Here is a 16,707-nt window from a genome sequence, read left to right as displayed (position 1 = left end):
ATTTCTTAAGAATATTGGGAGTACAATTCATTGTCACAATGATGGAAATGTAAAAGGGTCCCTATTCAAAAAAATTAAAAAAAAAGATAGAGAAATCAAATGTCAACACCCGGATTAAGAAGCTTCGCCAAGTCATACGCTATTTTCATAATTAGATAACTCGTTTGTTTCTGGGCTGTGTTCTCACATAAATTCCATGGTTGTTTTTTTTTTTGGTTGTCTCAGAAGAAGGTGAGAATATTTTTTATTTTTGAAGAATTAAGTTCCACAAATCTATACTTCAGGATCTAGACAATGTGAAAGGGCTCATAATTCACTGGTTTTTAATAAACTATAAAAGTCTTACTATTTCATTGAGAAAGATTTGTAAATTTTAGAAACCTTAAATAGTTACTATTACTAAGATAACATTGCAAAAGGGGTATTAGACTTCATATTTCACGAGGCTTTGCTGGTCATAGTGTCCCTCCATCGCAGAACTTGTAAGTTAGAGGCAAATGAGAGTATTACAAGAGCAGTGTTTACTTATCAGTCATACTACCATTAAACAAACAAACAAAAAATTCAGCTAGGCAATACAGTTGACCGTGTAAAGCCAAACAGAGTTTATTGGGTAGAAGTTTCACTTTATAACCAGTTCTTTTGACATTATGGGAATCTCAAGATTTGGTAACATTTGCCTTAATAAAACTTGGATTTAAAATGTTGAAAAAACACAAGTCAGACCACTTACTAATGGATTACAATTAAACTTGGAATCCATATTGATTATTTTTTTGTAAGAAAAGTCAAATAGTGTAAAACCAGGCTCAAGGAGGCATGGATATTAAGGTGATTGATGGAGACACTGGAGACATAAATCAGATATAATGATCTGATTTTCAAAAACTCGTCATCTTCCCCTCCTCAAATGGGCTCATAATTCTCTGATGACGCACAGCAGAGAAGTGCTTATGTCAAACCAAAACGTAGACAAGGGGAGGTAAATAGCTGGTCTGAGGAAAAATGTGAGATGCAATGTTTCTCTTGAGGATTTCACTCCCTGACCGATTTTTTTAAAGCAGTGCCGGGGAGAATGAAAGGCATCCAGCATGCAGGAATTTAGCAGCATACACGACACACCAAAAGCTATAGTTTTGTACCTACTGATAATCAGATGGAAGATGGAGGTCTTTCAGAATCTTCCTCCAGACATGTGGTTGTACAAGCAGCTTAAGTCCGGAGCAAGAAAGCTCGTAGCAGAAAGTCCTGGCCTAGCCTCCTGCCTCACGGCCCTTCCTCTCCTCCCTTCCCATCTTCACTTTTCTCTCATCTAGTGGGATTTGCTTATCTAAGAAAAATTGTGGTGAAACATAAACATAAAGTTTATCATATTAGTCATTTTAAGTGTGTAGTTTAATGCATTCATATTGTTGTTCTACCATACCAACATCCATCTCCAGAACTTCCATCTTCCCAAACTTTGTACCCATGAAGCTTTAACTACTCTTCCCCTACTCCTTCCCCGTCCCTAGAACCCACTGTTCTACTTTTTGTCTCTTCGAATGTGACTATTCTAGGTACCTTATATAAATGGAATCATGCAGTATTTGCTCTTTTGCTATAAGAGTGTTTTACTTTTTGAGAATATAAGCATTTAAGGCAGATATTTCTGTCTGTGTTCTTCTCTGTTCTATTTCCAGTGCCTACAAAGTCTCTGGGACTTAAGAGTCTCAATAAATATTTGTATGAACGAATAGTTTAGAATGAACCACAATGCTAAAATGGGCCCAAAGGTAAGCAGGCTTGAGACCAAAGGTTGCTGGCTTGAAGCCCAAGGTTGCTGGCTTGAGCAAGGGGTCACTGGCCCAGCTGGAGCCCCCTCACCCCCCGGTCAAGTCAAGTATAAGAAAGCAGTCAATGAATAACTACAGTGCCACAACTATGAGTTGATGCTTCTGGTCTCTCTCACTGCCTGTCTCTCTGTCTCTCAAAAACTAACAAATCAACAAAAACTAACAAATAAACGAAAGAATGCAAGCAATGAAGAATAAGTGGGTATTGGCCAGGTCAAGAGTATGGGAACTAAAGTCAGAAGAACATATTAAGGACTTTTTTGAGCATTAAAGCTTTCTGTCAGACTGGATCCCTTCCGATCTAAGGCTCCCTTCCAAGAACAAATTTTTAATGAATAAAGTAAAATGTTAGGATGACAAAGGCAATCAGTTATATTGAAGTAAAATTAGAAATATTTTAAAAACATTTTTAGTACTATATATATATACTCAGTACTATATGTGATTCTTTGTTAATGCATTAGATAACAAGGTCAAGATGAGAGCTAATAACTACTGTAAACATCTCAGTAATGATAAGCATACATGATATATTGCATTACCTTTAACAACTGTCATGTGAATGAAAAGATTACAGGTCTCGGTAAAATTGCTGAATTTTGTTGGCTACATTCATAGCACTAAATTGCAGTTAGAGGCTATTGAAAATAAATGTGCAACTTTTTCCATTAGGTTCCTGGATTTTATCCATAGGCATCTCTCTTCCTACAAAGGGCTATAAACCCCAGGTGAAGAGCCCCTGGACTGGGGGCAGGATGGTGCAATTGAGGAAAAATAAACTATTCAGCACATTTGGAGAATGGAATTCAGTGGACGAGGAAGGGAAGAAAGAGATAGGGCAAGAGAAAGACTGAGAAGCTAGTGCAAAGGCCCACTGTAAGTTCTTCATGCGATGCTAAGAAGTAGGGCTTTGTTTTGAGATTGTGGCGCACCACTGAAATGTTATAAACACCTGGCTACCAAGCTCCAACCTGTGTTTTAGAAAGTTCTTCCAGGCTGCGGTTTGGAGAGTTTCAAGGGGCAAGAGTGGCAGCAGAAGGCCAGTGAAGAGGTGGAGGCAGTTCTCCAGGGAAGGACTGCTTACCTGGGCTTAGGGAAATGGCAATGCAGATCATTCGTGAGTAAATACAAGCAAGAGCCAAAGCTATTTAGGAAATAGAACTGGCCTAAGTCGATTCCCTTCTACTCCTAAACCAAAATCTCTGACAGTGCCAACATGAAAACAAAGAACTCCAATTTCAGTTTTCTGAAGCTCCTACAATAATAGATCATGAGCATTGAACGCTTGGTGGAAACCACAACAGTTGCCAGAGAAGTGATGTGATGTAATGGAAAGATGTCACATGTCATCAACAGACGTGAGCCTCTTTCATCTGTGTGACATTAGGGAAATGATTTAACCTTTCTAACGTCTAGTGCCTGGGCTGGTAAAGTAAGGTTAAAGCTGTATTCCTATTCTTGAGGTGTGAGAAACAAGGGAGAAAAAAAAATTATTGAACATTTTCTAAATGAAATGCTACTTGTCTAGAATATTATGATCAAATAAAAGGTAATACTGTATAAGTCAGTATTTCCTAAGAGTTTAAGAGGCATTTGAGGAAAGCAACCCGTGCAAGTCACTGTTGTTGTGTGAGCATCGTGGATCCCATGGGGCTCTGGAGAGAAATGTATTGATAGAATTTAGCCAGTGTGGAGTCAAGGTGAGAGTTGAGCAAAAGGAGGGCTTTTGGGGTAGAAGAACGGTAACAATGATGAGATGGAGGCCCAGGGTATCCCTGAGATAACAGAGGCAGGAAGTTATGCCGAAGAGTATAGGAATAAGATACGTATGCTAGAGCTATCCAGAACGGGGAAGACCTTGAAAACTATCCACAGTAGACATTCGACAGACACACCATGAAACACATCAAAACTATAGTCCCGAACATTATTATTATACTCTGGCTAGTAAACTGCTTAAAAAAAAAAAAAAAGATTCCTAATCTGGAAAAATGCTTTCTGATCTGGAAGTACTCAGTGTTTGGATAGGTCTCTGTTTATTCTAGTTTCAAAGAAAGAATTAGGCTGTTTCCTTCTGACAGGGGGGTGGAGCCTCTGTCACAGACCTTTTCCCCTGAGGAGGTGGGGAAGAGTAATGTACTTTAAAAGAGAGCATAATGTTATCTATTCTCAAAAAGGTCCCACTATTTCAATTCTTCACAAAACAAAAAGCTTCCTTTACCGAGAAGAAGGAAAACCTATCACGAAGGCCAGTTAGACCAGATAACGACAAAACAGTCATTCTCTGAGAGAGTGACCGAGTTTATTGCTACGATGAAGGAATCTGGCTGGTCGGTCCCGTGTGCCACTTTTCTAGATGCCTCTGGCGAAGCCCCTTCCACCTTCCCTGCCTGGTTTTCTCAAGACCTCCTGACCATGGAAAAGTTGTTCACCTGTCTAAAGTGTGGTGATTTCTTCGTGGGGAAGTCAAGGAGGTGAAAGGTGGGAACAAGTAGATGTGCAGAGGGGAGTAAAGAGACCCTGTTATAAAAAGTTCAGCACCAAGGCCCTGGAGATCAAGAGAAGATAAAAAAAAACAACACACAACAACCTGATTTAGGGGTAAACTCAGTAAAGTGGGTTGATGGATTGTGTTGATGCCAGAAGGAAAGAAAGAGGGATATTGGTAGGTTTCTGGCTCTAACAAATCAGTAAATAACAGTTCCATTTACTGAGCTGGAGAACATTGGAAAAGAAACACTATGAAGTAAGGAGGAAAAACAGTGTTCAGTTTGGACATGATTAGTTCAAGGGGTCCGTGAGACAGTTGAAGGGGAATGTTACGTAGACAACTGGGACTAGGCATCCGGCATTCAGAGCACTGATGCATTTATGGGAGATGTAGATTGTATGTAAGGCAGGGGAATGAAAGAACTTGTGTATTGCTGGGGAGGAGGCCGAGTGTCTGGAAAAGTGAGAAAGGTGGAGACCAGTGTAAGGGGGAAAAGAGAGAAAGAGATGGTGGAGGGAAGGGACTAGTAACTCAGGGTTGAGCCTAAGACACTCCCATATTGGGGGCAAGATAGAGCAGGCGGAGCCTGAAAGGAAACTAACAAGAGCCCAGAGGTCGGAGGGACTAGAGAGCCCTGTGCCACAGAAACCACAGCCGAGTTTCCAGGGAGAGAGGGGTCCTCAGGGCAGCATGCCAAGAAAGGGAAAGTAAAGACGAGGATGGACAAGTGTCCAAAACACCAAGAAAATACAAAACAGAAGAGCTTGACCTTAGAGTTAGTGAGAACAGAGGAATGAAATGTCATGCAATAGAAGTTGTTGAGCCTTAAATAGAAATATTTTCAGGAAAGGGAGCATATAAAAATTATATCAGAGTGTTCATGAGTTACACAGGTTATGATTTAGAATTTCATATGGATTTCAAGTCTTAACAGCACAAGGCAGATTAGAAAACAAAGCAGCATTAAGCTCAGACAGAATCTCATCAATAAATGATCATATACTGAACATAAATTCTTAGGTATCAGTTGCCTCCTCAGTGCCTTACACACATGTAACTAAAAAAGCAGAGTAATTTGGTATCATTTGATTTAATGAGATCCTGTGCAAAATGAAGTATTATTTCAGCAATGAAGCCAGTACCAAGGCAGTTACTCTAGGGACGAGTATCTGTAGAAGTATCTATAGAAGATAAATTGGTTTCTTCACTAGTTTCTAAACCTCTAGAAACAATGAAATACCCCAGTGAAACTGTAAACTTACTGACCAGGCAGAGATTTTCTGAGAAATGACTTTAAAGCAATACATTCTAAAAGCAAAGAGGTTTTTATAACAGCATGTCTATGAATGGACTCATGAGTAAAATCACAATTTACACCATTATAAAAAAGGAGGAAGGTAGGCTAGATAATTTTGAGGTCTGCCTTGACAATCTTCAACATGGTTGGAATGCTACGTATATACCATGCAGCAGAACTAAATACTCTATAAGTATTATGTCATTTAATCTTCATAACAGTTCTCTGAGGTGAATGTTGTCATTTCACAGATAAGCCAATGGGCTTAGAATATGAAACAATTTGCCCAGTGTTACAAAGTTTCTACATAATGTAGTTAAGAGTCCAGTGGGCTTGTCTAACCCCATATTAAGTGTTCTTTATATCTTTCTCATATGAGAGTGTGGTTCTTCTACTTTTTGATGGTAATTAAAAAGGTTGTGATTTAAGAAGCTGTAAATTCACTACAGTTGGATACAATTTGGAAAACAATGCTATGTTTTAGTTGAACAAATACAAATGTTCAGTAGTTTCACTTTGCCACTCTTCCTATTGCCAATTGAAGTGTATTCCTCCTCCTCTTGAATCTGAGCTGGCCCAGTGACTTTTCCAATGAATCAAATGCAGGAGAAGTGACACTGCATGACACCAAGGCAGGTCCTTATGAAAGCTGCAGCTTCCACGGCTCCCTTGAAGCACATCTCTTAGAAGCCAGCAGCCTTCTGAAAAGTTTATCTTAAAGCCATGATGCTTTAAAGAAGACAAAGGTGCACGGAGAGAGAAAGAGGCCAACAGAGAAGCAACGAGGCACCAAACAACAGAGTGAAGCTTTCTTGGGCTTTTCTGGCTCAGCTTAACCACCAGCTGAATGCAGCTGAGGAATGACCAGACAACATCAACCCATGAGATTTAAAAAAAAAAAAAAAGTGGTTATTTTGATCCCTAACTTTTGTATATTTTGTCATGGAACAATAGATAACATAAACTTAGTACAGTTGATAAAACTTGGAGAAATCTACTAAATGTTGGTGGGACAAACAAAACATTCCTATACTTTTGAGTCCAAGTGGCTTATGTTGTATACCTGAGATACTACATCTACACTTAAAAGTTAGCTCTGGTCCAGAGGTTAATTTCATCTGGTCTGAGATAAGCATTTGCAAAAAGAGGAACTAGTGGAAAAGCACTTCACATTTTTAAACTGCCTTTCTTCTGTGTGTGCTGTTCATCATCATAGCAACGCTGGTAAGTGTCTACGTTCAATATTTACAACCAGACCTTGAAAGTTGGTTGCTCTTTGCTTTTTTGTTTGATTACATGCCTTCTACATTAATTTTGTTTTTTATTTTATTTGTTATTTATTAATTGATTTTAGAGAGACAGAGAGAGGAAGGGAGAGAGAGAGAGAGAAGCATTCTTTTGTTGTTCTACCTAGTTGTGGAGTTGATTGGTTGCTTCCCATATGTGCCCTGACCGGTGTTCAAACCTGTAATGGTGGTGTTTTGGGACCAACTGAGCTAACAGGCCAGGGCTTACATTGCTTTCAAAAACATCAGAGGCTGTTAACAATGAGATACACATTAACAAGTGAGTTAAAAACACAAGATTAAAACCAAGTTCAGCAACTGAGAACTTATTTCTAAAGATTTTTCTAATTTGTTCACTAAATTTACCTTTAAATTTAGCTTTGAGTTTCCTGGCAACTGAGACAACTGTGTGGGATTATATCATGCTAAATGTGGTTTCCTTCAGGAAAGGAAAAAATCTTTACTGTGAAATTCTAAGAGGAATTTATTCTGTGGATGTCTTCACAAGGAACAGTAAATGGTAGAAGACAATGTCTTCAGAAGAGGTCTCATTTAGAATAAAAATGTTCCTCCCACGTAAAGTCTTAGCATATGCCCTTGTTTAAAACAGAACGAGGCCAAATTTAAAATATTTTTAATTCCTAGGTGGGTTTTTAGATTAATGCCTTTTCTCTCTTTGTCTTAGACTTTCATAATTTCCTATCTTTTTATTTGTTTCAACAAGAATGCATTGATAACACTCGGAGACTAGGCCCTGAGGTTATAATTGTAAGTGAAAGAAAGAAAGCTTTTGCCCTCATAAAGATCCTAGTCCAAGAGAATATTGATTAATGTTAAGGACATTAATTAAATACCTATAGCAATAGGTGATTATAGATTGACAGGTGCTGTTAAAAATTTTTTTTTCCAGGGAGCTATAAAGAGTGTGTAACAGGAAGATATGATCCAACTTGCCAGGGATGGGGCAGATGCAGAGAATAAAGAAAAATATAATTTCTCATACCCCCGTTTCTACCATAATGCCTGTCACGTGTAAGCACTCAGTTCATATTGGCTGTTCATGCTGTGAATACAAAAAAGGGGCAGGTGGAGTTTCAGCACTAATTCTGAACCTGTTGTTTAAAAGATAATGACTTTAGGAAGGAAGGCACTGTTATAAATTTTCATTGCTCTGTTTTTTGGAAAAGAATAAAGGGCATCACATAAGAGCTAACTGTCAAGATATCAGATGAACAAAATTACACATTCTGAAATTTTGTCTGAATGAGGTCAGGTCTCAAGGTTACTCTTAAATGTCTGATTTAAGGTGTGGGCCCTTTTACGTAAATGTTGACTAATAGACAAATAAGATATGGCTACTTAGTCAAAGCTGATAACTACGGCCTTGAATACAGTACATGCTGGGTTCTAGTTCTTACTACTAACAGTCAGTCTTTGAGGTTAAGTAGTTAAGGGAGAAAGCAAATCTTTTTTGATGTTCTCTGTTGATGTCTTTAAAGAACTTCATTTGCAGATCATTCTTAGTTCGTGGTAAGCTCTTAAGTGCTATATTAGACATGCCATTTTCAATCTAGCTCCTAAAGCTTTATTATATAACATTGAGAAGCAATTTTTCCCCAATTACTATTCACTTCCCACTTCTATCACACGACCATTTAAAAACATATCCTTGCCTGACAAACCTCCCTGTCTTACCTGATACTCTCCAATGTTACAGCTATATAGTCCTTGTTTTCTCCCCCATCATTTTTTTTCTATACTATAACCCAAATTAACACTGGTATAGAAAGATTTGCATTCAGAGGAAATTCTTTTTTTTCCTTGGCATATTTTAATGTTGGTCTTATAAAGGCTTGAGTCTTAAAATGTTTTAACTGTTTTGAGAACCTTCTCACCATGCTATTTCTAGAAACTAAAATCTGTGAATGGCCAATGTGTTCTATATTGGGCGATTTCACTCTAATAGACTCAGGTGGCAAGATATTCCTGAAACCACTGGCTGAGAAAAATACAAGTTCTCTTTTTTTCTAAGGCATGAGTCTAGGGGTATTTTGCTTCAGGCTTTTCTTTCTTTTGCCTTGATGTGATGAGGAAAGATTTAGAGAGAAAGAGATTGAAAAGAAGAAGAAAAGAAAAGAACCATATGACTAGTTATTCTCCAAGCAAATGGCATTTTGGGTGAATGCCCTGACCCAGGAAGGGAAAAGAGACCAAGGTGACCCCAATGCTATAAAAATAGCTAAGTGAACTCTTCCCAGGAAAATGTCACAGCAGGCTCTGGAAAGCAATTAAAGTAATATTGTGGCATCCTGCACTACCAAAGGGAAGATTCTCCTCCCACCCTGGTTACAGCCTTGATGTTCATTTTCTTCTGTTGTAAGTACTTATGAAATCATTACAGAATTCTGTGGAGAAATAGGTGTGAAAGTAAACAAGCTTTAATAATTATCTTTTCTCCAAATGCCAGAGCAGCTGCATAAGGAAGCCAAGATCCCTAATGTGACCTGCTGTCTACTTTTGTCCTCCTCCTGCTTCCTGTGCCTCTTCCTTCTACACGTAATATTTTAAAATGTGCCAGCCTGACTGGTCTGCTAGAGAAACTTGGCCACTTGCTGGGTGCACCTGCCCTTAGGCCAAGGACAAAGGTAGGCCACTGCCATGTCCTTTGTGTTTCTGGGCCAGGACGATGCATGGGGGCTGAGGGCCAGAGCAGTTTGCTTTCCCAATAGAAAGGAGTTAGAGAGGCCCAATAGTCCTTCTGCCTGTGAACTTAACTTTCCTCAACCCCATAGAAGGAATAAGTCCTTGTTCCAGTGTTGGTGAGGAGGCAGCGGTTTCACACTCAGACAAGCCGACAAGCTAGGGGCTCAGTGTTCAGTCAGCAGGCAGGAAACAGCACCCCACCGGAAAGCCTGGAGTCTTCCTCTTATCTGCCAGTGTTAAGATTGTTGATATTTACTCTTTCACTTTTGGGTTTGCTGCCAAAATAATTAACTGCTATGCATTTAAACACACACACACACACACACACACACACACTTTAAAATATGCCTCCACATTATTTCCTCTAGTGACCTATCTTTAGCTTGACCTAAATTTCTAATTAAACTTTTCTATTGATCCAATTTCCACTACAATTTTAAGCCCTATGCTTTTCTAATAGAAATCTCCTCTGGGGACATGCATGTCAATGGCCCTCCCCCTTTCTTCCATTTCAGATTCGCTTTGTCTTAGTAAGCGTTTACAGGCCAGCAAACATGGGTGAGATCAGGCTAGTGTTTACTGCGGTGTTACAACTGTATGACACCAGCGCTTCAATACCAGTTCATAAAAACAGAAACCAGAACTATCAAAGTACTCGTCTATAATTTTCATTAAAAATATTTCCCAAGCACCATAGCATAGTAAGAGCCTAACTATCATAAAGCTTTCTGGAGAGCTACTTAGGTGACAAAATGTCTACAATATGAGAATGGCTTCTCACCTGCATTCCATGGTAATTCCCCAGCAGAGCCAAACCTAACCAGACAAGTCACCCCTGCTCTGCCCATCCAAACCCTAAGAGGCTTCGTGGTGGAAGTGGAAGAAGCATCTTAAGTTCAAACTCTTTGAACTCAAGTTAGTTTTCAAAGTCTTCCTTTATATCTAATTCACATCCAAAAATAGAGAGAACTAAATGCATTAGATGCCTAAGCCATTAATCTGTTTCAAAAAAGGGGGAAGTGGAGGACGGACAACACAGTGACTTAGGAGCAAATCAATACAAGAACTCATTCATTCATTTTATTTACACTTTCATTAATCAAAGGTGGTTTGCCAAGCAGGGATACAGTGAACAAGGTAACAGCATTCTCTGTCCTTAAGGGCTTCAACAGCACAGCACATGGCTGCAGTCACACTGCACTGTGATATCAGGCCCGTTTACTCACATGAAGCTTTCACAGATGTGCTGTGCTGTTGGAGTACACAAGAGAGACTCAAATGGCTCAGATTTTAGCTACTTCTGAAGAACATACAGTAGAAGCCACTGATGTCACCACCACGGTTCTGGGAAGTGTGATCTAATACATCTTGGAGAAATCTAAGACAGACTGCTGATTTGTTGGAAACATTCTTACTGCCTTCAGGAGTCCCTTGGGAACTGTGTCGCTCCATGGCGATAGCTACTGCCTCTTGCTACCTCCAATCCTCTCTGGATCCTCTTCACAGGCAGTTCCAGTGGGAGAGCCACGCTGGCAGCGGTGTTCGCATCACAGGAGTTCACTCCTGTGGTTCACACATGAAGACTGGTGGTGCCAAAGCTGGCTGCCTGAATGTGAATTCTGGCTGCAAGTCTCTAGCACTATGACCTCGGACCAATTACTGCACCCCTCTGGCCCTCAGTTTCTTTGGCTGTAAGATGGGCGTAAAGGAGTGATTGGGAGGATTACACTATTAAAGTGTTTTGAACTATTCCTGACCCTTAGGAAACACTCAATAAATGCTAGAACCCTCTGAAAAGACATCAAGGGTTTCACATAGGAAAAGGAACTTTGTTATCATTCCAATTCAGATGTTTTTGAGCAGACATAATAGAATAATAGAAAAGGAAAATAAAATGTAAAGGCATGCTGCTTGCTGGCTATGGGACAGTTGTGAAAAATAATCACTTCAAAGCAGCTTTATTTCATTTCTCAGTTCTGGTAGAGTCAACATCACGACTAGGCTGAAAACCTCCACTTGGTTCCCTATCATTTTTAGAGAAAGGAGACTGCTTGCTGGAGGAGGACAGACACACCTTTTCCCGTGTCCTCTGACCAGCCTGGACTGTTTAACACCAACAGGCAGGGTAGACAGTGGGTAAGAATATGAGGTCTGGAGTCAGGCGTTTTGATTCAAATCCTGCCTCTGCCACTGACTCGCTGTGTGAAGTAAGGCTTGTCCCCCCACCTCCATACACCTCAGTTTCTTTAACCTGTAGAATCGGGACAATAATAGTATCTACCTTTGGGTGTTTTTGTTTGTTGGTGAGAATTTAAATATAAAATATACTTAAGCCTCTTAAAACAGTGCCTGGAAATATTGATATTATTGTTATTATAAAATTTATTATTATTATTAAAAAAATACAAGGAATTGTTCACAAAGTCATAAAATACTATATCAAGACAGAAATGTCTTGCCAAAGTTGTGGTCACTATGCAGTTAGTTCTATAAAGACAAGAAGTGTATTTTGTTCCTTCTTTTTGTTAAAAAAAAATGCATGAGGCATAAAGCACTCAATTTGTTTGAGGGCAGAATGAAGAGCAAAGCTCACTCCATCTGGAAGTGGAACCTTATGTGTGAGTGGCTTAGCCCCAGTCTAATTTGAGTAGGTGATTCACCTTCTAGACACACACTTTCTTCGTCTTTCAATGAAGAGGGCCAATGAGAGGATTTCTAAAATTCATTCCGAATCCAGAATTATGTGTGTCTAGTGCTCTTTGAAACTTTACTAAAGCCGATGTAACCATGGTTGTCTTTTTTACCTACTGTTTTTCCAAAATGGATTATCAAGATAATCCATAGAAGATAATATTAGTTGTTTGTGTTTTCTGAGTCACAATGCAAGGATCGTAATTACAAAAAAAAAATCTTTAAATCCATGAAAATGGATTTTCTTTAGCACAACTAATAATTTTTGAAGCACTTGTATTGTGAGAATAAAACTGTTAAGGACATTGTCCCATTCATCTTAAATGAATTTTTAGAGACTCTAAGAATAAAATGTAATCCACAGGATCTCATGCTAGTTTATTAACACGTAGCGAATAAAGTAGAACTCTTCCTGAGTTTAGTTTAGTGATTCTCAACTAAATGAAAATAAGCTAATTTAAGTTGAACATTTAAGAGATGAGGAGGAAGAGCGCAAGTCCAAAGGCTTTGGGGGCACAGCACCAGGACTGTAATTCTTTAGACTGCGTCCTTCAAAACCAGGTTCCCCAGAGCTGCCTGGGTTACTGTCACTACGGAGTTTGGGAAAGAGCTACAAGATGCCTGTCTTGCCTGCAGAGGTCTGATAAATTGGGTGGTGGCATAAGAATTTTAACTGGAAAAATCCACAAAATTCTGTTATAGGCAAAAAAGGAAGAGAGGGGTCTCTGAAATAAAAATCTGGATTAAGAATACAGGCTTTAGGTTAGACAAGATTTAAATTTTAGTTCTCTTATGTTTTAGCTAAGTGACCTTGAGCTGGTTGTTTAAGGTCTCTAAGCCATACTTTGCACATTTAATAATTTCCCCTAATTCATAAGGTTACTCTGAACAGTAAATGAAATAACGCATGCAAAGCACTCGGCCCATGATGTCTAAAACACAATAATCACTCAATAAATGAATGGTGGCTGCACTTACTCTTGTAAATGAATGACAGAGGCAAGTGCTCTCTATTCTCTTTTGGTGAGCTCCTTATGCTCCCTTTGGAATGTCTCAAGGCATAGGAAGCACTATATAAGCTTTCTGTAATTAAAATTTAGTTTCAAACCTCAGTTTTATAAGTAAGCCCTAAAAAAACAACAACAAAAACCAATTTTTTTTTCCCCTGAGATCCACTCATGGTTTTACGTGAACACTGGACAAAAAGTTCACTTTGCAAGACTATCCAGCTAGGTTAAAAATAAAATATGCAGAAATATATGCAACTTTAACAATAGAATATAGGGAAAATGAACTATTCTTAGCTGAAAACAAAGGCATTCTAGATTGTGACTTTGTATGTAAATGCATGGGAAAGGTCTGGAAAACATGGGCCCCAACATGGTAACAACAGTTACCTCTGGGGAAGGGAGAAAGACTGGGTAAGAAGATCAGTATCGTTTTAATGTTTTTACATTTATTTACATATTACTTGTGTAATTAACAACCAAAACTTCCTGGCCTGATTACTCATTGGTTAGAGCATCATCCCAATAAGGAGAGGTTGCAAGTTCTATCCCCGGTAAAGGAAACATACAGGAAAAGATCGATGTTTTTGTCTCTCTCCAAAATCAATCAATCAATTGAAATAAAAAGCAAACAGAAAAGCAAAATTGAAACAAAAGTCATGGTACAATCTGAACCAGCAGATTAGACTCGAATTTATCGTTGGGAATGTCATGACTTGACATGCAGTCACATTCTGCTCAGTTTGCCATCCTTGAGGAGTAAGGGAAGCAGGAGGGGGGATTTCTGGTCCTACTTCCAGCAAACGACAGACACAGGTTCAGGCAGAGCAGCTGCCTGCCGGATCCTGGTGTACACTTCTTTCTCTCGGCATGCACTCATATGAGACGTCAGTACCTTGGCTAGTTCTTTGCAAAATGTAAAGTCTAGAGAGGTATACCAATTGAAGGGGTAGTGGTAAATTATGCTTTTGCATAGAAAAACACAAACAGATGGTAAATTAGTAAATCACTAAATACATTTTGATAACAACCATAACGAGAAAAACAGCTTTAAAAACATCTACTTGAAAAGTACTTGGTAAATTGCAGATTCCACTGGGGGATTTTAAATGATCACTCCCCCCTCCCCACCACCACCAGTACCAACCAAATAGTTAATTAAAGGAGATGTAAAGAGTTTAAGTATTGAGGTATGGGTTATGGCATTTCTCTTATCAGCAAAATATCTGTTTGCAGTTGGAACTTACTTTTCACCAAGGGTCCTTCCCTTGGAAAGAAATATCTGGGCTACAGGGAAAACCGAGAAACACAGTGGAGCTCTGAGAAGCGGCCCGGACTTGCTGTCAGCGCTAGAGAGACCTGCCTTGCCTGGCACTCAGGCTCCATGAGCAGCAGCCACGGTGCTTTTGTGTTGATTTTAATATATGGGTTTTGGCCCATAGACCTGAGTAAGGGTTTGCTTTACTGAACCATACTCAGCCAAAAGCACGTGGGAAGCCTGCGCTGGCCCTCTGGCTGGGCCCGACATGCTGTTTCCAGCCCTGTCTTCCTGACCTACTCATTTAGTGCAGGGGGTAGTCTAGCCCAGCCTGTCATTCATTGTGTTCTGCTGGCGGGTTAACTGGAGGACTGCATCAGAAGCAGCACAGAAAGGACCTGAATGGAGTACCAATGAAAGGAGAGAGCCATTTTGATGGGACTGCCCTACGGTTATAAATAGGATGGGGCAGCTGGGGGCTGGAGGAAGCTTCTGTTGCTTAAGAAACTCTCCATGAGAGTATCAGTCACCGGCCCCTAAACAAGTATTCATTTCTTACCTCCCACTAGTATAAAAGTCAGTAGATGTATGCAGGCTCTCAGTGTGATCACAAAAAAAATTATTTTTTTTTCTCATTTATAACCAATGTAACGTTAATACAATGAATGGAAGGACAAGGAGTTTAAGACATACATGCATACAGTGACATAACCTGATATTATCATCTCTTGGATTCAGGCCACTCGCTGCACTCTCTAAAAGAAAGGCAGTCATCGTAAGCAAAATTAAGGTGACTTGAAATAAAAGATTGAAGAGGCTGGGTTCCATTATTCCTGTCAAAGGTCATTGTAGTCCTCTGCTATTATTACGTTGAATACACTCAGCAAGTTCCTGGCTGAGGGGGTCTGGGAAGCCAGGAGCTGCCCCTTCTCACGAGTGAGGAGGGTAATGCAGCACTCGAGACGGAAGGAATGAAAGGGGGTGAAAAAGTTGAACCCTTGAAAGATAAGAGAGAGCGCTGCTGAATTAGTCCCCGCCTGAATTATGAGCCGTAGCTGTATCCAGGCCAAGTCACTTTGAAACTGCCTGTAATCTTGTGGCTTCGATTGAGAAATTCCCATCACCACCTCAAACCCTCTGTAAGGCATCCCGGTCCAACCCTTCCTCCCAAAGCAACTCTTCCCAGGCGCCACCAACCCCAAAGGTGCATCAAAGCAGGTCTATTTCACGGCTGGACCACTGCCACCAGCAGCAAGGCTTTCCTTCGGGGCTGGGCAACAAAACCTTAGGCTCACCTCAGGCAGAGCATGTATTTAAGAGAAGAGCAGAAAACAAAAGAAACAAACAAAACCTGTCCTTACCCGCTTCTTAAAAAACTGGAAGGCTGAGCATTTCTTGACTGGGAATCCATTCATGTCTTTGTTTACCATTTTCCACAGTGGGAAGTTCACAGTTATAGCTCCACGGTGGCACCCGCCTGGTTAGTGCATCTGGTTCCCGGCTGCCCTTCCGGGGAGCCAGTTAATGCAGCCGGAGCGGGATGGAGAAGCCAGCGGGGCGCACGCAGGTCCTCAATCACGCATTCTGCAGCAGCGGCTACTGCAGCAACCTCTCCCCACTCTCAGTGGCGAGCGGCAGTGGCTTTCCTCTTCCCATCATTGCTCCGAAGCACATGCATCACTCACTGTACAGGACCCTGGGATGCGGCGGATTCCGGGGAAACGCTGCTGCTGCGGCTGCTGCTGCCGCCGCCGCCGCCGCCGCGGAGCGGGAGGAGCCGCCCCCTGCGCGCCCCCAGCTACCTGGCTGCTCTGCGGCGGGCGCGCTGAGCGAGGCGCTCGGCTCCAGGTGATGCGCTTCTGGAGGCTGCTCGGGAAGAGAGCTGTTCTTGATTGTGCAAGTTCCAGTGGGAGCTGTAGTTGCGCAGCGGAGAGAAGGAGCAGGGAAAAGCAGAAAGCCAGAAGGTGGGAGAGAGAGCCGCGCCAGGAAGGCAGAGGGAAGAGAGACAGCGAGGCCGGGAGACGCAGCGATTCAGGAATATCAGAGCGGCGGACGGAGCGAGGGCACCAGCCCAGGACGCACCGAAGAGCCGCTGACCGCTCGCGGGAGGGCTACTTTAATCGCCGTTTTATTTTCTTT

General features: G+C 40.8%; 1 protein-coding gene across 1 annotated transcript in view; it reads right to left on the bottom strand.

Annotated features, from left to right (window-relative positions):
* The window catches only part of SGK1 (serum/glucocorticoid regulated kinase 1), a 123,991-nt gene extending 107,971 nt beyond the window's left edge, over positions 1-16,020 (bottom strand). The window contains exon 1 of the mRNA XM_066373178.1: positions 15,930-16,020. Within this exon, the coding sequence (XP_066229275.1) occupies positions 15,930-15,998 (69 nt within the window). The 5' untranslated portion in view covers positions 15,999-16,020. The remainder of the gene's footprint in view (positions 1-15,929) is intronic.
* Between the last annotated feature and the right edge of the window lie 687 nt (positions 16,021-16,707).

This window comes from Saccopteryx leptura, chromosome 3, assembly GCF_036850995.1.
Source record: "Saccopteryx leptura isolate mSacLep1 chromosome 3, mSacLep1_pri_phased_curated, whole genome shotgun sequence".
NCBI classification, from domain to species: domain Eukaryota; kingdom Metazoa; phylum Chordata; class Mammalia; order Chiroptera; family Emballonuridae; genus Saccopteryx; species Saccopteryx leptura.
This window is presented reverse-complemented; position numbering and strand designations above follow the sequence as displayed.